Below are 21,744 nucleotides of genomic sequence, written 5' to 3'. Positions count from 1 at the left end.
GTGCATGCTCTGGTCTCATGCACACCTAACATTGTTCCCTATGGACAGTGGGGAGTGGTCGGTCTCCTTTGACGCTCCTACCTTGGAGAATCAGGATACTCCCCGGTGCCGTCCAGTCTGGCTGGGGGGAAGTTTTCCCTCCTAAATCTGACTTCCAGAAACCTGCCCGGGACCCCTCTCACTGCCTGCAGCCTGGATTTGGGCTCCAGAGCTGGGCAGCCGGGCTCCCCGGTCCAGGTTTCTTGGCACTACGGCTGATCTCCATGGAGCTCCAAGAAACCACTCAGCTTGTTTTATAGCTAAGCTGCTTCTCTTTCTCCCTGTGCCCATTGGAACTGTGAGGCTGGATGGGAAAGCATTCCGTTTTTAGGGAAAAGGTCTGGGAGAATCCATCAGCCTGCACAGCTATGGATTCCCCCCTCCTGGGACACACAATCAAGTAAGTGCATTTTATCTTTAAATACATTACATTTTAAATCACACTGTACATTTCCCTGTAACTATACACTGAGCCTGTGCCCTGCACAGACTCTACATACTCAGGCACTGCAGTGCCTTCCCTAGCCCTGCAGCCTGGCTGCTAGGGCTCTCTGTGTGCTGGAGGTATGGGGCTGGCTTCCCCCACCCTCCAGCCTGTCTGCCTGCCACTGGGGTCCAGGGAGCTGGCTCTCCCTGTCCCCCCAGTGTGGCACTACCTTTGTGGCCTCGCCGCACGCAGCGGCGCACCCCCCTGTACCTAAGCCCGGCGGCCCGGGACACTTGTCCCGGCCGCCGTGACTCTGGCTTTGTTTCAGCGCTGAGGCGCCGGGAGCGTAGCTCCCGGACCCCAGCGCTCACCATCCTGCTGGGCAGCCTAATTTCAGCCACGCCGCTAGGGAGCCGGCTAGCCCGGTCCCCCATGAGCGGCGCCTGTCTGGTAGCCTCGCTGCAGCGTCCGGCGGGGAGCCGGGCTGCAGCGCACCCCCCTCGCCGGCTAGCAGCCCGGGACGTCCGTCCCGGCTGCTGCGGCTGGCCACCCGTGCTGGGCTGAGGCGCTGGGAGCAGAGCTCCCGGCCCCCAGCGGCGGCTCTCACATAGAGCACTGCAGCGGGAGCCGAGCTCCCAGCCGCAGCGCTCACCCTTCTCCCCGGCGCGCACACTCCAGTGCGCCCGGGGCTACACGGACCGCTGCCGGGAGCGGAGCTCCCGGACTCCGGCGGTCAGCGGCTGCCTCCTCTCCCCCGGCGCGCACACTCTGCTGAGCGCGCCGGGGGCTGTCCTCCCTGCCGTGGTCTCCGGAGAGGTCCGGGACCACGGCACAACCATAAAATACATTTTTTATATTAATAAAACACGGCGCCTAGCGCCCACAATACATTTTTAAATCTGGCGCCAAGCGCCCATTGTCTTTAACAAATGGCGCCGGGCACTAGGGATTAACCCCTTCAGTGCCAAGGCGGCCATTTGCCTCGTGGCTGGGGCTCTCCGGCCACACTCCTCCCCCCCCCATTCAAGCGGGTCAACCAGGGACCCATGTCCCAACGATTTGGGTCCTGGTCCCGCAGTCTGTTGGGGTGAAGGGGACGCTACCTGGGGTGTGTAGGCTCTGGCCTAGACAGTTCATCCATAGTGTAGTGGGCCTCTCTTCGTGGGTGCACAATGTTCAAATAGTCCACCTGAAGTCCAAGTTCAAGGCTCCACCACAAAAGTCTGTCCAATTCCCCCAAGGTCGGTTGCAGCCACCTAACAGGTAGGTGGTAAGTCACCACGGTGGGGGGCCGGTTACAAACAAGTGCCACCCACGGTGTCCCAACTGTGGCATACCCCACCTCCCACAATAGCAGTATACTGCTCAACCAGGCCACAGGGTGCTCCTGCCCATATGGCTCTTTCTGGCTTGGTACAGCTCCCAGTCCGTGCAGTGGCGCAATAGTTCGTAACACACAGTCCTGGTCAAGAATGTGCGCCATCAGCACTGGAGCGGGTACCCGAGCCTCCTTCAATGACTGGAATGCCAACTCGCAAGCGGGTGCAAAGTCCACTGACTTGGGAATGCCCTTCCTAGCCATCTCTGTCAAGGGGTTCACTACAGGACTAAAGTCAATGACAACATGTCCGTAGGGCCTTACAGGTTCTAAGGTCAGTACCGGTCTGGGTGATGTGGGTCGGGGACAGCCTCTGGTTGCCTCCACCCCCTCTGGGTTGGGCCTACCCCTGTCTCCTCCCACATGGTGCCCCAGGCACTGCACCTCCGTCATACCTATCTGGCAACTGTCTGCCCTAACTGTCAGACCTGCCCTCCAATCCTCTTCTGTCGACCTATGACTCGGGAAACCTACCCTGTCACCTAGGCCTACTCCTTCCTCCTCGTCCGCTACCTGTGCCACAGTGATGGCGGCCAGACCACCAGCCTCTGGATCCTGTGTGGCATCCACTACAGGGAGGCTGCGTGTCTTCCCCGATCTACTGCGCACAGGCAGGGGACCTGCTATGTCCACAGCAACTTGCTGCAAGGGTTCTCCTATGGGCAGAGGCCCAGAGACAACACAACCGCTGGAGTGCCCCGTCTGCCAACGCATGGCACCAGCCTTACAGTTGGTCTGGGCGTCATCCGACATTCCAGACCAGGGTAAGCTCTGTGTCAGGCACTTCAGGGTACGGTCTGTCTCCGGGTTACTGTCCAAAGGGGTTTCGCTGGCAACCGACACCGGTTGCACAGGAAAGTTCCCTGGGGGGACCAGTTGGACACATTCTCTATCTGGTCTATCCCCTCCCACTTTCCTGGCTACCCTGTACCTTAACCCTTCCCGCCAGGTCAAACTTCCCGCCCCAACCCTGTCAAGGCCGCTGCCAGAGTGGCGCCTCATGCCTTTCGGGGATGGGTCAGAGAGTTGAGCCTCCCTAAACTCCTGCCTGTGGCCCTCAATCTCTCCTAAATTGGGACACTCTACAGGGGGATCTAGGTGGGGACTACTAGGGTCAGTCTGGTAGGGGTCAGTCATGGAAAAGTCAGTGTGGTTTCTCATACTCACCGCCGGAGTTGGCAAACCACTTGGGTCAGGAGCATCATTGGGCACCCCCACAGGATCAAACGAGCTGGAACCGACATCCTCTGCGTTGCTAGGGGACGTAGGCATACCAGAGGCAAAAGGCATGCGGGGTAGATGTGCTGATCTAGCCGCTGTAATCTTTTCCTCTGGGCTGGTTGATGCTGTGGTTGGCTTTGCTGGCAGTTGTCTAGCAGCTGTAGTCTTTTCCTCTGGGCTGGGCGGTGCTGGAGTAGCTGATGTCAATGGTGGTTTTGGAACTTGACTCCGGGGAATGGCGCCAACAAACATAGTGACGATCCCACCACCCAGATCATTTCCTAGGACCACATCAGTTGGGAGACCATCCATGACGGCAACTTCTCGCAACTCTGGTCCAGCTCCCCAGTCCAGGTAGACTCTTGCCATGGGAACCGCTTTTTCTGTTCCTTCTGCCAGGGTGATCGTGGCAGTGCGACCCTGCAATACGGCAGCAGGATCTATAAGGTGGGGGCTCACCACAGTGATTGAGGCCCCAGAGTCTCTTAGGCCTTCTCCCTGCAGGGGTCCCACGTGGACTGGCTGCAGGTGCCTCCACATGTTGTGTAGGGGCTGTTTGGCCATGCAGGTGACTCTCTCCGCAGAGTGCACCTGTCTCTCGCCACACTCCATCGGACTGACTGGAGGGGGAACAGTCTCTGTAGGCTCATCTCCTCTCGTCAAACAAGCGATCCGGGCTCCAGCACTCGGATTTGGGGCACGAGTCTGGGGTGCTTGGGATGCAGGACAGTTCATCCTCAGATGTCCGATTTTCCCACAGCCGTAGCACTTCTTCTCCAGTCGTGGCACCGATGATCTCTGATCAGTTGCAGGGACGCTGCGGTGCGGTTGCTGGCCAAGAGCACCCGGGTTGGAAGATGCTTGTCTTTGGGGGTGATGAGCTGAAGAGGGGGGTCCCCTTGGTGGTACAGTCTGTTGGAGCTGGCTGCTGGCGGGGCGCTTCTGCCCCCGTGGCCGAATTGCCACATATTTGTCGGCTAATTGGGCAGCCATTTTTAAGCTGGGTGGCTCCCGATCTAGCACCCACTCCTTCACTTCTTGGGCGCACCTGCGGTAGAACTGCTCCCTGCAGATCAGGTCGATCAGTGCGTCCCATGTAGTGGCTTCCGAATCCTTCACCCACTTCACCACGTACTGCCGCAGCTGGGTGGCGAACTGCTCATGGGTGCTGCTAGGATTCTTAGGCAAGTCTCTGAATTTCTTCCTGTAAGACTCGGGAGTGATGAAGAATCGCTGGAGGAGGGCCTTCTCGACTTCGTCGTAGTTCCCACAGTCCTCCGTCGCCACTCCTCGATAGGCCTCCAAGGCCTCTCCATGCAGAGTGGGCACAAGGTGTCTCACCCACTCTGACTTGGGTAGATCATGTAGTTTACAAGTCCTCTCAAAGACTTGCAAATGTCCATCAATGTCCCCATCACTGTCTGCAAACTTGGCAAACTGAACTCGTCCTGATCTGTGTACAACAGCTGACAACGGCTCCCGGGGTACCACGGCCTGTGGTGCCCGCTCCGCATGCCACATCCGAATGACAAGCATGCGTTCTTGCTCCGTTGCCCTTTCCCCCAATTCCGCTAGCCGATCTGCTAGGGTATCCGGGTCGCCCCCCCTGGGACATTGGGATCCTGGCCCTGCTAGGGATTGCTGGGAAACATTGCTGCTGTGAGAGAGGGCGGGGCTTGTGGTTCTCACCGGTTCCTTACGAAGGTCCACTGTTGGGCCGTCCTCTGCGATGCTGACGCCGTCAGTGCTCTCCACCTCCGCTCGATGAGACTCCTCCACGCTCCTGAGCGCCGCCTTCATGACGCTTCTGGACGCGTTGGAAGGGATATCCACACCCTTCCCCTGGCATACGATCTCCAGATCCTCCTTGGACATTCCGCTGAATTCCGCCATCTTGTGCGTTCTCCTGCGCTGCAGTTACTCCTCTCCTGAGTAACTCGGCTTCTCCAATCAGGTGATGAAAAGCCGCCTGGGAATATCCCACCGCTGCCACCAATTTCTGTGACAGGACGATACCGTACGGAAGCACTCGCAGCTTCCGCGTCCCGTTGACTGCGCACAGAATGGAAGGTCAAGCCGCACGAGGCCGGACCACATAGGGGATTCCCGCTTACCGTCAGTAACCGCCTGTTACTGACTCCACCCACTGCGCTGTGGGCGGGTTCTCGCTGCCACCACCAAACTCCTAACCTGCCGTGGCGTTTGGAACCACGGTTCTGCTCTGTATGTGCCGACGCACTGCTTTACCACACCTGTGTGGTGTCGACGAATCCCCACTAGCCACTTGCTAGGCCTCTACCGGTAGCTGGCGGAAGGCGGAGCTTGGAGACGTCAGGTGCTTCCCTGGACAGCCGGAGAACGGGGCTAGGTTTGGCCTACCCCTGTTGGTCACAAGATGAAGCAGTCTTCTTGAGGCAAAGGTGTTTATTGCTCAAATAACCTTTAAAAAGGCTCCTCCCTATTGCTAGGGGCAACAGCATACAATCAAGATCTTTTCAGCAGAAGAAGATGTTACAATCCACACTCCTATGGGCAAACTGCCCTTCTTTTATCCCTCTCCAAGACCCCTTACCACAGGGGGTAAGCCCGCCCTGTGGTGTACAACCAATCAATGTTTACCCATGAGCTGTGCATGCTCTGGTCTCATGCACACCTAACATTGTTCCCTATGGACAGTGGGGAGTGGTCGGTCTCCTTTGACGCTCCTACCTTGGAGAATCAGGATACTCCCCGGTGCCGTCCAGTCTGGCTGGGGGGAAGTTTTCCCTCCTAAATCTGACTTCCAGAAACCTGCCCGGGACCCCTCTCACTGCCTGCAGCCTGGATTTGGGCTCCAGAGCTGGGCAGCCGGGCTCCCCGGTCCAGGTTTCTTGGCACTACGGCTGATCTCCATGGAGCTCCAAGAAACCACTCAGCTTGTTTTATAGCTAAGCTGCTTCTCTTTCTCCCTGTGCCCATTGGAACTGTGAGGCTGGATGGGAAAGCATTCCGTTTTTAGGGAAAAGGTCTGGGAGAATCCATCAGCCTGCACAGCTATGGATTCCCCCCTCCTGGGACACACAATCAAGTAAGTGCATTTTATCTTTAAATACATTACATTTTAAATCACACTGTACATTTCCCTGTAACTATACACTGAGCCTGTGCCCTGCACAGACTCTACATACTCAGGCACTGCAGTGCCTTCCCTAGCCCTGCAGCCTGGCTGCTAGGGCTCTCTGTGTGCTGGAGGTATGGGGCTGGCTTCCCCCACCCTCCAGCCTGTCTGCCTGCCACTGGGGTCCAGGGAGCTGGCTCTCCCTGTCCCCCCAGTGTGGCACTACCTTTGTGGCCTCGCCGCACGCAGCGGCGCACCCCCCTGTACCTAAGCCCGGCGGCCCGGGACACTTGTCCCGGCCGCCGTGACTCTGGCTTTGTTTCAGCGCTGAGGCGCCGGGAGCGTAGCTCCCGGACCCCAGCGCTCACCATCCTGCTGGGCAGCCTAATTTCAGCCACGCCGCTAGGGAGCCGGCTAGCCCGGTCCCCCATGAGCGGCGCCTGTCTGGTAGCCTCGCTGCAGCGTCCGGCGGGGAGCCGGGCTGCAGCGCACCCCCCTCGCCGGCTAGCAGCCCGGGACGTCCGTCCCGGCTGCTGCGGCTGGCCACCCGTGCTGGGCTGAGGCGCTGGGAGCAGAGCTCCCGGCCCCCAGCGGCGGCTCTCACATAGAGCACTGCAGCGGGAGCCGAGCTCCCAGCCGCAGCGCTCACCCTTCTCCCCGGCGCGCACACTCCAGTGCGCCCGGGGCTACACGGACCGCTGCCGGGAGCGGAGCTCCCGGACTCCGGCGGTCAGCGGCTGCCTCCTCTCCCCCGGCGCGCACACTCTGCTGAGCGCGCCGGGGGCTGTCCTCCCTGCCGTGGTCTCCGGAGAGGTCCGGGACCACGGCACAACCATAAAATACATTTTTTATATTAATAAAACACGGCGCCTAGCGCCCACAATACATTTTTAAATCTGGCGCCAAGCGCCCATTGTCTTTAACAAATGGCGCCGGGCACTAGGGATTAACCCCTTCAGTGCCAAGGCGGCCATTTGCCTCGTGGCTGGGGCTCTCCGGCCACACTACTGTATGCACCCAACAAGCTGGGTGCTCCTGCTTCTAAGCAGACGATTGCTCGTTGGATTTGTAGCACAATTCAACTTGCACATTCTGTGGCAGGCCTGCCACAGCCTAAATCTATCAAGGCCCATTCCACAAGGAAGGTGGGCTCATCTTGGGCGGCTGCCCGAGGGGTCTCGGCATTACAACTCTGCCGAGCAGCTACGTGGTCGGGGGAGAACACGTTTGTAAAATTCTACAAATTTGATACCCTGGCTAAAGAGGACCTGGAGTTCTCTCATTCGGTGCTGCAGAGTCATCCGCACTCTCCCGCCCGTTTGGGAGCTTTGGTATAATCCCCATGGTCCTGACGGAGTCCCAGCATCCACTAGGACGTCAGAGAAAATAAGATTTTACTTACCGATAAATCTATTTCTCGTAGTCCGTAGTGGATGCTGGGCGCCCATCCCAAGTGCGGATTGTCTGCAATACTTGTACATAGTTATTGTTACAAAAAAATCGGGTTGTTATTGTTGTGAGCCGTCTGTTCAGAGGCTCCTACGTTTGTCATACTGTTAACTGGGTTCAGATCACAGGTTGTACGGTGTGATTGGTGTGGCTGGTATGAGTCTTACCCGGGATTCAAAATCCTTCCTTATTGTGTACGCTCGTCCGGGCACAGTATCCTAACTGAGGCTTGGAGGAGGGTCATATGGGGAGGAACCAGTGCACACCACCTAGTCCTAAAGCTTTTATTTTTGTGCCCTGTCTCCTGCGGAGCCGCTAATCCCCATCGTCCTGACGGAGTCCCAGCATCCACTACGGACTACGAGAAATAGATTTATCGGTAAGTAAAATCTTATTTTTTGTCAGTCGGCACCAACTGTAATCATTAAAAGCAGAAGAGAAGTGTAAGCTCAGCCGCCCAGCTTTCCCCCCTAACATGATTATTACAGAGGGGAGGAATCAGCACCCATGTGATCTGTCCCACATACCACATCCGTGGAGATACCAGCCAAATAAAAACATTATTGACAGACCATTGCGGACTACAATGATACATAGACTAGGATGGAACAAGTCGGCCATACTAAGTATGGCATACTTGCCTACCCTCCCGGAATGTCCGGGAGGCTCCCGAAAATCCGGTGACCCTCCCGGCCCCCCGGAAAGGTGGGCAAGCCTCACGCTTTCCCCCTCGGCCGCCCGCAGCAGTGAACAAGTAGGCGGGCCGAGGGGGTCCGATGACGCGATTCGCGCTGAATCGCGTCATCGTAGCTCCGCCCCCCGCTATGCAGCGCCTCGTTTCTCGGCACAGCACAGCGTGGGGTGGAGTCACGATGACGCGACCCTGATGCAACGCCACCGGACCGCCCATCCTGCTGCCGGCCACGCCCCCGAACCACCCGTCCTGCTGCCGGCCACGCCCCCATTCACCTACAACGCTGCCGCAGTAAAGTAGGTAAGTATGAGTATGGTAAATTGCCATGTGGCTGAGGTGCTTAGTTCTAGCATATAGGATTCCCCCAGACAAGGAGACCGAGCCGCTAAGGGCCAATATTTTATAATATCTGTGGGATTCCTCCCTTAGTCACCAGTAATTGGCTGTATTACATTGTAACCTGCTGGCTGTGTATTTCCCAGGAACCATACCTCTGTGTTCATGACTGCCGGCTCTCTTACTCCTCCACTGGTACGGAACAGTTCTCCTTGTTCTCTGACGGTATCGCCAGGTAATCAGTGCTGTGGAAAGACCGAGCTCACCGTCATACAGTATACAACATTTGTTTTCAAGATTACACATTTTACCGTCACCTCTTTTGTATGTAGACACTGGACGCACACATCGTCTTCAGAGCAGTTCCATCTCAGCCTGTATGGCCATACGTATCTGTCTATAGGACTAGGCTGGAGCTGGCCAACGTTATGGTTTTGGAATGTACATTCTGCTATTAGGTCTGGAAATGTATAGTAGCGGGAGGTCACACTTACACACTCTCCTGGGCAACTTCTTCAGCCTTGGAGATCTTCCTGTAGCAATAAATGACTTCTATCAGAAGCCATAAGGTGAGGAACGCCAGCAGAATATACATCATGATTTCCGAGAGGACAGACGTAAAATCTTCATTCTCTGTTGGGATAGAAACAAATCTTATCCACACTTCCCATAATAAGCACCTAGCGCCTTGCTATGTATATTATAAGATTTACATAATAAACAAAATAATATTTCTAATCTGACACTTCAAATGCTGCTGCGGTCATTCAGTGCGCGTTTCGCCAAGTCTGAAGTGAATGTCTTCTTTTCTGGGTCAAACTATTTACATTCCTTTTGTGGCCAATTTCTTTTAAGTCACAAGCAGCAACTTTCTTTAGCGATATCTCCCAGCAAGACAGTCGCCGACTCAGGTAGCACTGTGCTTGAGACCAGCGGGAGGTTACTGCTAAAGTCCAACAGTTTTGCATCTAGCGCTATAATCACCAGAAACTACTGGAGCTTCCTTTCTGCTAGACCCATAGTGTAATTAGCAGCGTATACTGGCTACAGTAGCAGGGGACATTGGGCAGACAGATGATCCACACCTCCACGCTCAAATGTTTACTTGGTTTACTGAGCCCTTATCCTTTGTGGCGCGTTTCACCCAGTGTCATTGTTGTTGCTCAGCCACAGGCAGGAATGGTCATGCATAGCCTCAAATCTGTCCACATGATGTCATGTTCAGCAAATGCTCCACACCTCCGCATTCAAACTGTTACTTGGTTAACGGAGCCCTTATCCTTTGTGGCGCGTTTCACCCAGTGTCTTTGTTGTGGCTCGGCCACAGGCAGAAATGGTCATGCATAGCCTCAAATCTGTCCACATGATGTCATGTTCGGCAAATGATCCACACCTCCGCATTCACACTGTTACTTGATTAAGAGATCCCTTATCCTTTGTGGCGCGTTTCACCCAGTGTCATGTTCAGGAAATGTTTGTGGATCAGTCTGCAAGAACCACCGCTGCAGTCCTCACTCCAGACCACAGGTGAAATGATCTCTCGCTAGAACCTAGAATTCGTTAAATTAAAGCCCCAGGCCTAACATTGTTGTCCTGATAGCCGTGGTCAGTTGGTTTGGCATTGGTCGCCTTGCCCATAGAACAGTTAAACCTTTTAAAATCTGATCCCCTCCCACAGCTCTAGCCTGACTGACAGGTGCCACACCCATAGTTTTTGCCTTTTGAGTAAAGTTATATGTTTATTTTTATGCTATATACAGGATGATGTGCAGTGTGGAAACGGCAGCAAAGCTGGAAAGGAAATGTTTTCCCAGTATCGCACTGTGGGAGTCTCAGCTTGTCCTCTTGCTGAATGCTTTTGTTTCCATGGTTAAGTTAGCAAAACTCTGAGTATCTCCATAATTGATTTCACCGCCACCTACTCATCTAACAACCCGGACTGCTCGTTGTGCACAGATCCCGCCCGCAACCATCAGGTCAGATAGAAATGGTATTTGGAACACACAGTATCTAGATCAGTCTGTCAGAAGGCAGATCCACGTGGATACACTCCAAAAAAGAGGATGATACTCGCAAGCGTGGTGAGACAATCACAGGGTTACAGTGAAAATCAGAATATCGTGCAAAAGTTCATTTATTTCAGTAATTCAACTTAAATGAAACTAATATATTATATAGACTCATTACATGCAAAGTGAGATATTTCAAGCCTTTATTTGTTATATGACAAGAGATGGAGACGCTGACTTCATTTTCCAGCAGGACTTGGCACCTGCCCACACTGACAAAAGTACCAAAACCTGGTTCAATGACCGTGGGATTACTGTGCTGGATTGTCCAGCAAACTCGCCTGACCTGAACCCCAAAGAGAATCTATGGGGCATTGCCAAGAGAAAGATGAGAGACATGATAGGGCAGTACAGATGGTGTAATGGTTAGCATTACTGCCTCACAGCACAGAGGTCATGTGCTCGATTCCCATCATGGCTCTAACTGTGTGGAGTTTGTATGTTCTCCCCGTACTTGCGTGGGTTTCCTCCGGGTATTCCGGTTTCCTCCCACAATCCAAAAATATACTGGTAGGTCAATTGGATCCCAATAAAAAAAAAATTAACCCTAGTATGAAAGTGTACGTGTGTAGATGTGGTAGGGAATATAGATTGTAAGCTCCACTGGGGCAGGGACCGATGTGAATGGGCAAATATTCTCTGTAAAGCGCTGCGGAATATGTGTGCCCTATATAAATAACTGGTAATAAATAAATAAATAATGAGACGAAACAATGCAGAAGAGCTGAAAGCCGCTATCGAAGCATCCGGGTCTTCCATAACGCCTCAGCAGTGCCACAGGCTGATAGAATCCATGCCACGCCGCACTGAGGCAGTAATTCATGCAAAAGGGGCCCAGACCGAGTACTGAGTACATATGCATGATTATACTTTTCAGAGGGCCGACATTTCTGTCTTTAAAATCCTTTTTTTATTGATTTTATGTAATATTCTAATTTTCTGAGATTTGGGATTTGGGGTTTTCTTAGGCTGTACGCCACAATCATCAAAATTATAACAAAGGCGTGAAATATCTCACTTTGCATGTACTGAGTCTATATAATATATTAGTTTTGGTATCCGGTCTCTAGGTCGACCACTATTGGTTGACAGCAACGAAGTTGACAGGGTTTCTAAGTCGACATGTTCTAGGTCAACAGGTCAAAAGATCGACACGAGTTTTTAAAAAAAAAATTCTTTTAACTTTTTCATACTTAACGAAACACGTGGACTACGATTGGTAACGGTAATCTGTGCTGAGTGCAACGAGGCACCTTGCCGAAGTATGGCGAGCGGACACGGTGCACTAATTGGGGTTCCCGGTCACTGTACGGAGAAAACGACACCAAAGAAACATAAAAAACTCATGTCGACCTAGCATCCCTGTCGGCCCTCCATACCACACCCATTAGTTTCACCTTTTAAGTTAAATTACTGAAATAAATGAACTTTTGCACGATATTCTGATTTTCTGAGTTACACCTGTATAGTCCTCTCGTCACAAGTGAAAAAATGTCTCAAAATATATTATTCTTCCTTAAGTATACCTGGAATGTACGTAGGACGGACCGCAGATGATATCTCCAATTCCTGCTGCGATCCCTCCATTCCTCCCGGCAGCCGCATCCCCCATAGGGGGGGATGTGATACTGCCAAATATATAAATTTCCGGAATCCGAGACATTCCGAAAATTGTCGACCGCCATCTGAACATAGCAGTAGCCTATGGACTACACATCATGGATGTAGTTTCAGAGGGCTCCCCCAGAACCCACCGCCGGCAATGGCCGAAGAGAATGCACGGTCAGCGGGACCGTGCGTGAGCAATGCTCCCGGCAGAACATCGCAGGAACGGGCTACACTGGGAGCAAATTGACACCCAGTAAAATCGCATCCTGCAATATGGTCTTTGGTGGTACCATTGCGCCCAAATCACATTGGAAATGCACATTTTCATAAATGTCCCCCTAATTCATTGTCGGACGCAGTTGAGCAGCGTTTTGCTACTGTGGATGTGTGCAGAGTCGGTGTGCAGAGTCGCAGCTGTGATTTGAGTATTATCCTGTCCCCTGTCATGGCCGGCTGCGGCACTATTAAATCATATATTTATAAGGTTCCACAAAGCTGCCGCGTCGGACAGCCGGGGCCATAGATCAAACCAATAAACCACATTATACACATAGATGCAGGACATCGCTGGACAATGAGCCACTTACAACGTCATGTGTCTCTTACCTATTTCAGTGACAATGAGATCGATCTCTATGTTGCTCTGAGTATAGTGTTGGTGAGCCTCGAAGTGGAGCGTGCGGTTAACGGTGCAGAGAAATCGTCCGGAGTCGGCGGTTGTGACATTGTGCAATATGAGGGACACGTCCTGCAGGTCTTTGCTCCCACTCCACAGCAGGCGACCTTTGAATGGGCTTTTAGGTTCACGGTGTTTTCCCTCGATGAACTCGTAGATCTGGACAGCGACAAAGCAGAGGGTTAGTATCAGAGCTGCTGGATTTCTCTCTCTCGCCCTGTCATGTATTTTATCTCTACATTAAGCAACTTTTTTCCGAATACACCCCATCTATTTTCTGTCGTGTCCAAGTGGCAGATGCCAGGAAGTGAATGCCTAATTTTGCTACTTTTCCCCTGGTTGTTATGGGATTTGGCTCTTGTACATGGTAACACGAAGGGTCTGCTCTTCCTTAGGGCTCGCGCCCTGTTACTGCCAATGCAAGAACGCGCCTGTATATGACCCACACGTCTGCGTGTGCGACTCTCAGACCATGCGACTGTATGGTCACTGCCCTGTTAATTCATAGAAACCACCACTGTGCGGAAAGTGCGGCCCGTAGGCGGACGCGTCAGTCCGTATGCACAACCGACCTCAGTTAGTCAACGCATGTCTAATCTAGGGCCAAACCCGCAAGATCCATCCGCATTTCCACTCGCATCTGGCCCAGAACCAGGCCCAATGTGCCTCGTGCCTCAATTGTATTTTCTGGTGAGCGGTTAGATGGCATTCTCAGGGTCACCAACAAAAATCGCCGCTCCCAGCGCACGTGCATGACAGGTCGTCTTTAATAGCTTTTAACAGTATTAGGAGCCCAGCGAAGCCTTCCCCAAATTTAACGAGCTGATGATATTTGTTAGTAGACAATTTGACAATTATAGTTAATGTAAGATACATACAAGTGACCTGTTTCCGTTGTCTGGTTGATAGAACCACTTAACACTTGTGATGGCGAAGACTTCCTCCCTCTGCATGCATGAGATGCACAGTAATGTCATGTTGTGTCCTTGTACAGCCTCTGTCCTAGACGGAACCTCAACACACACCGGCGAGCAGACGTCAACTGCGGGAGGTTGCCAGTACGCAAAGGGAAGGGGGCATACATAATCCAAATGAAACGCGTAGGGTGTGGGGGTGGGAGATACACATCCACAGCGAGAGGGTCCACAATAGGGACACACACACAGGACATTAAATACAGCAAAATAATAAGACACGGTAACATCAGGACCAACAGATTTCATTAGGATACAGAACAAAGGGATAAGTAACAAAAATGACAAGTATAGGAACGGCCATGGGACGGGGAGAGGCAATGACAGGAAGTACAGGAACGGCCATGGGACGAGGAGAGGCAATGACAGGAAGTACAGGAACGGCCATGGGAAGGGGAGAGGCAATGATGAGAAGTACAGGAATGGCCATGGGACGGGGAGAGGCAATGACAAGAAGAACAGGAACGGCCATGGGAAGGGGAGAGGCAATGACAAGAAGTACAGGAACGGCCATGGGAAGGAGAGAGGCAATGACAAGAAGTACAGGAATGGCCATGGGACGAGGAGAGGCAATGACAGGAAGTACAGGAACGGCCATGGAACAGGGAGAGGCAATGACAGGAAGTACAGGAACGGCCATGGGACGGGGCGAGGCAATGACAGGAAGTACCGGAACGACCATGGGAAGGGGAGAGGCAATGACAGGAAGTACCGGAACGACCATGGGAAGGGGAGAGGCAATGACAGGAAGTACAGGAACGGCCATGGGACGGGGAGAGGCAATGACAGGAAGTACAGGAACGGCCATGGGACGGGGAGAGGCAATGACAGGAAGTACGGGAACGACCATGGGAAGGGGAGAGGCAATGACAGGAAGTACCGGAACGACCATGGGAAGGGGAGAGGCAATGACAGGAAGTACAGGAACGGCCATGGGAAGGGGAGAGGCAATGACAGGAAGTACAGGAACGACCATGGGAAGGGGAGAGGCAATGACAAGCACAGGAACGGCCATGGGACGGGGAGAGGCAATGACAGGAAGTACGGGAACGACCATGGGAAGGGGAGAGGCAATGACGGGAAGTACAGGAACGGCCATGGGAAGGGGAGAGGCAATGACAAGAAGTACAGGAACGGCCATGGGAATGAGAGAGGCAATGACAAGAAGTACAGGAATGGCCATGGGACAGGGAGAGGCAATAACAGGAAGTACAGGAATGGCCATGGAACAGGGAGAGGCAATGACAGGAAGTACAGGAACGGCCATGGGACGGGGCGAGGCAATGACAGGGAGTACCGGAACAACCATGGGAAGGGGAGAGGCAATGACAGGAATACCGGAACGACCATGGGAGGGGGAGAGGCAATGACAGGAAGTACAGGAACGGCCATGGGACGGGGAGAGGCAATGACAGGAAGTACAGGAACGGCCATGGGACGGGGAGAGGCAATGACAGGAAGTACAGGAACGACCATGGGAAGGGGAGAGGCAATGACAAGCACAGGAACGGCCATGGGACGGGGAGAGGCAATGACAGGAAGTACAGGAACGACCATGGGAAGGGGAGAGGCAATGACAGGAAGTACAGGAACGGCCATGGGAAGGGGAGAGGCAATGACAGGAGGTACAGGAACGGCCATGGGAAGGGGAGAGGCAATGACAGGAGGTACAGGAACGGCCATGGGACGGGGAGAGGCAATGACAAGAAGTACAGGAACGGCCATGGGAAGGGGAGAGGCAATGACAGGAAGTACAGGGATGGCCATGGGAAGGGGAGAGGCAATGACAGGAAGTACAGGGACGGCCATGGGAAGGGGAGAGGCAATGACAGGAAGTACAGGGACGGCCATGGGAAGGGGAGAGGCAATGACAGGAAGTACAGGAACGGCCATGGGAAAGGGAGAGGCAATGACAGGAAGCACAGGGACGGCCATGGGAAGGGGAGAGGCAATGACAGGAAGCACAGGAACGGCCATGGGAAGGGGAGAGGCAATGACAGGAAGCACAGGAACGGCCATGGGAAGGGGAGAGGCAATGACAGGAAGTACAGGAACGGCAATGGGAAGGGGAGAGGCAATGACAGGAAGTACAGGAATGGCAATGGGACGGGGAGAGGCAATGACAGGAAGTACAGGAACAGCCATGGGAAGGGGAGAGGCAATTATAGGAACAGCCATGGGAAGGGAAGAGGCAATGACAGGAAGTACAGGAACGGCCATGGGAAGGGGAGAGGCAATGACAAGTACAGGAATGGCCATGGGACGGGGAGAGGCAATGACAAGAAGAACAGGAACGGCCATGGGAAGGGGACAGGCAATGACAGGAAGTACAGGAACGGCCATGGGAAGGGGAGAGGCAATGACAGGAAGTACAGGAACGGCCATGGGAAAGGGAGAGGCACCATGAAACACACAGAATCAGAGAGAGAGAGAGAAGAGGGATAAGCTTGTTAGTTCATATCTTGTAGAAGTTGATACAGAAACAAATTAATCACTTGGCTTGGAACTTTACATTCTAACCCTCTGTTCTATATAGGCATGCACCAGCAAGCGGACTTTGGTATATAGCGTTGTTACAGGTGCTTCCATCTCTCACATAGGCAGAAAAGACTCTCCTAGCATTTCAGAGTACAATGTGTGAGTATTCTTTGTGTGATAATGTGTGTGTATATATCTACTATATAAAAGTGAAAATTTGTCCTTCAGTCTGCTTTTCTATGCAAATCCACAGTTTACAAGCGAAGATCGTGAAATTTGGCATACGAGTGTATGAAAACACGTCGGAGGCAACTAAAAAAAATAGAAATCCCTAGCGCCCCTAGGGGGGGAAATGGCAGCACAGAGTATTTCAGGAGACAGCATAACTGTGGAAGGGCTGGACCAATTTACAACAAGCTTGATATGCCTTACAATCTGGGAACAAACTCTGTGGGGGTTAGACACCCCTAGAGGTGGGACAGCAGCACAGAGTATTTTAGGAGACAGCATAACTATGGAAGGGCTGGAGCAATTTACACCAAACTTGGTACACATCTGACTTACACTCTGGAAACAAACTCTGTGGGGGTTAGACACCCGTATCGGTGGGACAGCAGCACAGAGTATTTCAGGAGACAGCATAACTCCAGAATGCCTGGACCTATTTCTGACAAACTTGTTACACATATGCCTTACAAGCTGGGAACAAACACTGTGGGGGTAAGACACCCCTAGCCCCCTAGGGGTGAGGCAGCAGCACAGAGTTTTTCAGCAGACAGCATATCTCTGAAATGCCTGGAGCAATTTACACCAAACTTGCTACACAAATGACTTTCACTCTGGGAACAAACACTGTGGGGGTAACACACCACTATCACCCCTAGGGGTGGGCCAGCAGCACAGAGTATATCAGGAGATGAGTGATATGTCAGTGATGACAGGGCTGCATGGGACAGGGGCAGTGACATGATGTGAGGAGGGGAATGCAGGCAGCAGGAAGCCACAGACTGAGAGTTATATAGTGGGAGGAGCAGGGTCCCCAGCAGCACAGAGTATATCAGGAGATGAGTGATGTGTCAGTGAGGACAGGGCTGCATGTGACAGGGGCAGTGACATGATGTGAGGAGGGGAATGGAGGCAGCAGGAAGCCACAGACTGAGAGTTATATAGTGGGAGGAGCAGAGTACCCAGCAGCACAGAGTATATCAGGAGATGAGTGATGTGTCAGTGAGGACAGGGCTGCATGTGGCAGGGGCAGTGACATGATGTGAGGAGGGGAATGGAGGCAGCAGGAAGCCACAGACTGATAGTTATATAGTGGAAGGAGCAGGGTCCACAGCAGCACAGAGTATATCAGGAGATGAGTGATCAGTCAGTGAGGACAGGGCTGCATGTGACAGTGGCAGTGACATGATGTGAGGAGGGGAATGGAGGCAGCAGGAAGCCACAGACTGAGAGTTATATAGTGGGAGGAGCAGGGTCCCCAGCAGCACAGAGTATATCAGGAGATGAGTGATGTGTCAGTGAGGACAGGGCTGCATGTGACAATGGCAGTGACATGATGTGAGGAGGGGAATGGAGGCAGCAGGAAGCCACAGACTGATAGTTATATAGTGGAAGGAGCAGGGTCCACAGCAGCACAGAGTATATCAGGAGATGAGTGATCAGTCAGTGAGGACAGGGCTGCATGTGACAGGGGCAGTGACATGATGTGAGGAGGGGAATGGAGTCAGCAGGAAGCCACAGACAGAGTTATATAGTGGGAGGAGCAGGGTCCCCAGCAGCACAGAGTATATCAGGAGATGAGTGATGTGTCAGTGAGGACAGGGCTGCATGTGACAGGGGCAGTGACATGATGTGAGGAGGGGAATGTAGGCAGCAGGAAGTCACAGACTGAGAGTTATATAGTGGGAGGAGCAGGGTCCCCAGCAGCACAGAGTATATCAGGAGATGAGTGATATGTCAGTGATGACAGGGCTGCATGGGACAGGGGCAGTGACATGATGTGAGGAGGGGAATGCAGGCAGCAGGAAGCCACAGACTGAGAGTTATATAGTGGAAGGAGCAGGGTCCACAGCAGCACAGAGTATATCAGGAGATGAGTGATCAGTCAGTGAGGACAGGGCTGCATGTGACAGGGGCAGTGACATGATGTGAGGAGGGGAATGGAGGCAGCAGGAAGCCACAGACTGAGAGTTATATAGTGGGAGGAGCAGGGTCCCCAGCAGCACAGAGTATATCAGGAGATGAGTGATGTGTCAGTGAGGACAGGGCTGCATGTGACAGGGGCAGTGACATGATGTGAGGAGGGGAATGGAGGCAGCAGGACACCACAGACTGAGAGATATATAGTGGGAGGAGCAGGGTCTCCAGCAGCACAGAGTATATCAGGAGATGAGTGATGTGTCAGTGAAGACAGGGCTGCATGTGACAGGGGCAGTGACATGATGTGAGGAGGGGAATGGAGTCATCAGGAAGCCACAGACTGAAAGTTATATAGTGGGAGGAGCAGGGTCCTCAGCAGTACAGAGTATATCAGGAGATGAGTGATGTGTCAGTGAGGACAGGGCTGCATGTGACAGGGGCAGTGACATGATGTGAGGAGGAGAATGGAGGCAGCAAGAAGCCACAGCCTGAGAGTTATATAGTGGGAGGAGCAGGGTCCCCAGCAGCACAGAGTATATCAGGAGATGAGTGATGTGTCAGTGAGGACAGGGCTGCATGTGACAGGGGCAGTGACATGATGTGAGGAGGGGAATGGAGTCATCAGGAAGCCACAGACTGAAAGTTATATAGTGGGAGGAGCAGGGTCCTCAGCAGTACAGAGTATATCAGGAGATGAGTGATGTGTCAGTGAGGACAGGGCTGCATGTGACAGGGGCAGTGACATGATGTGAGGAGGAGAATGGAGGCAGCAAGAAGCCACAGCCTGAGAGTTATATAGTGGGAGGAGCAGGGTCCCCAGCAGCACAGAGTATATCAGGAGATGAGTGATGTGTCAGTGAGGACAGGGCTGCATGTGACAGGGGCAGTGACATGATGTGAGGAGGGGAATGGAGGCAGCAGGAAGCCACAGACTGAGAGTTATATAGTGGGAGGAGCAGGGTCCCCAGCAGCACAGAGTATAGCAGGAGATGGGTGATGTGTCAGTGAGGACAGGGCAGCATGTGACAGGGGCAGTGACATGATGTGAGGAGGGGAATGGAGGCAGCAGGACACCACAGACTGAGAGTTATATAGTGGGAGGAGCAGGGTCTCCAGCAGCACAGAGTATATCAGGAGATGAGTGATGTGTCAGTGAGGACAGGGCTGCATGTGACAGGGGCAGTGACATGATGTGAGGAGGGGAATGGAGGCAGCAGGAAGCCACAGACTGAGAGTTATATAGTGGGAGGAGCAGGGTCCCCAGCAGCACAGAGTATATCAGGAGATGAGTGATGTGTCAGTGAGGACAGGGCTGCATGTGACAGGGGCAGTGACATGATGTGAGGAGGAGAATGGAGGCAGCAAGAAGCCACAGCCTGAGAGTTATATAGTGGGAGGAGCAGGGTCCCCAGCAGCACAGAGTATATCAGGAGATGAGTGATGTGTCAGTGAGGACAGGGCTGCATGTGACAGGGGCAGTGACATGATGTGAGGAGGGGAATGGAGGCAGCAGGAAGCCACAGACTGAGAGTTATATAGTGGGAGGAGCAGGGTCCCCAGCAGCACAGAGTATAGCAGGAGATGAGTGATGTGTCAGTGAGGACAGGGCTGCATGTGACAGGGGCAGTGACATGATGTGAGGAGGAGAATGGAGGCAGCAAGAAGCCACAGCCTGAGAGTTATATAGTGGGAGGAGCAGGGTCCCCAGCAGCACAGAGTATAGCAGGAGATGAGTGATGTGTCAGTGAGGACAGGGCAGCATGTGACAGGGGCAGTGACATGATGTGAGGAGGGGAATGGAGGCAGCAGGACACCACAGACTGAGAGATATATAGTGGGAGGAGCAGGGTCTCCAGCAGCACAGAGTATATCAGGAGATGAGTGATGTGTCAGTGAAGACAGGGCTGCATGTGACAGGGGCAGTGACATGATGTGAGGAGGAGAATGGAGGCAGCAAGAAGCCACAGCCTGAGAGTTATATAGTGGGAGGAGCAGGGTCCCCAGCAGCACAGAGTATATCAGGAGATGAGTGATGTGTCAGTGAGGACAGGGCTGCATGTGACAGGGGCAGTGACATGATGTGAGGAGGGGAATGGAGACAGCAGGAAGCCACAGACTGAGAGTTATATAGTGGGAGGAGCAGGGTCCCCAGCAGCACAGAGTATATCAGGAGATGAGTGATGTGTCAGTGAGGACAGGGCTGCATGTGACAGGGGCAGTGACATGATGTGAGGAGGGGAATGGAGGCAGCAGGAAGCCACAGACTGAGAGTTATATAGTGGGAGGAGCAGGGTCTCCAGCAGCACAGAGTATACCAGGAGATGAGTGATGTGTCAGTGAGGACAGGGCTGCATGTGACAGGGGCAGTGACATGATGTGAGGAGGGGAATGGAGGCAGCAGGAAGCCACAGACTGAGAGTTATATAGTGGGAGGAGCAGGGTCCCCAGCAGCACAGAGTATATCAGGAGATGAGTAATGTGTCAGTGAGGACAGGACTGCATGTGACAGGGGCAGTGACATGATGTGAGGAGGGAATGGAGGCAGCAGGAAGTCACAGACTGAGAGTTATATAGTGGGAGGAGCAGGGTCCCCAGCAGCACAGAGTATATCAGGAGATGAGTAATGTGTCAGTGAGGACAGGACTGCATGTGACAGGGGCAGTGACATGATGTGAGGAGGGAATGGAGGCAGCAGGAAGTCACAGACTGAGAGTTATATAGTGGGAGGAGCAGGGTCCCTTGGGGAACCAAAAAGTGCGTCACGGAAGCAAGATATGCCCAAGTATATACTAGATCTCCAACCAACGTAAATTAACGAACAACTATCATTCTAATTTACCATCCTCATGCCGTAGCAAAGCACGGGTATTCAGCTATCTACAGTGTTATTTTTACTGTGTTTAAACATACATTCTTAAAATCCCGGGCATCGCCGGGTACTCCAGCTAGTATATATATATATATATATATATATATATATGTGTGTGTGTGTGTGTGTGGTTTTACATAGCAGGATACAATAAACAGCAAGTACTTGCGCCCACCATGATTCCATAGATTGTAGAGCCAACCAAAGAGTTTATATGAACTATTTTCGGTCTCTTGAATTGTATTCCAGGAAATCTGCCCCTCCTCCTGCGTACGCGGCTTCAG

The 21,744-nt window shown here is 53.0% G+C and overlaps 1 protein-coding gene across 1 annotated transcript in view; it reads right to left on the bottom strand.

Annotated features, from left to right (window-relative positions):
* The window catches only part of SCN3B (sodium voltage-gated channel beta subunit 3), a 76,972-nt gene that overhangs the window by 11,076 nt on the left and 44,152 nt on the right, over window positions 1–21,744 (bottom strand). The window contains exons 2-5 of the mRNA XM_063943818.1: window positions 13,873–14,036; window positions 12,925–13,153; window positions 9,136–9,274; window positions 8,797–8,886 (exon numbers count right to left, since the gene is read on the bottom strand). Coding sequence (XP_063799888.1) covers window positions 8,823–8,886; window positions 9,136–9,274; window positions 12,925–13,153; window positions 13,873–14,036 — 596 coding nt within the window. The 3' untranslated portion in view covers window positions 8,797–8,822. The remainder of the gene's footprint in view (window positions 1–8,796; window positions 8,887–9,135; window positions 9,275–12,924; window positions 13,154–13,872; window positions 14,037–21,744) is intronic.

Source organism: Pseudophryne corroboree, chromosome 10 (assembly GCF_028390025.1).
Source record: "Pseudophryne corroboree isolate aPseCor3 chromosome 10, aPseCor3.hap2, whole genome shotgun sequence".
In the NCBI taxonomy this organism is placed as follows: domain Eukaryota; kingdom Metazoa; phylum Chordata; class Amphibia; order Anura; family Myobatrachidae; genus Pseudophryne; species Pseudophryne corroboree.
The sequence above is the reverse complement of the archived record's forward strand: the minus strand, read 5'-3'. Positions and strand labels throughout refer to the sequence as shown.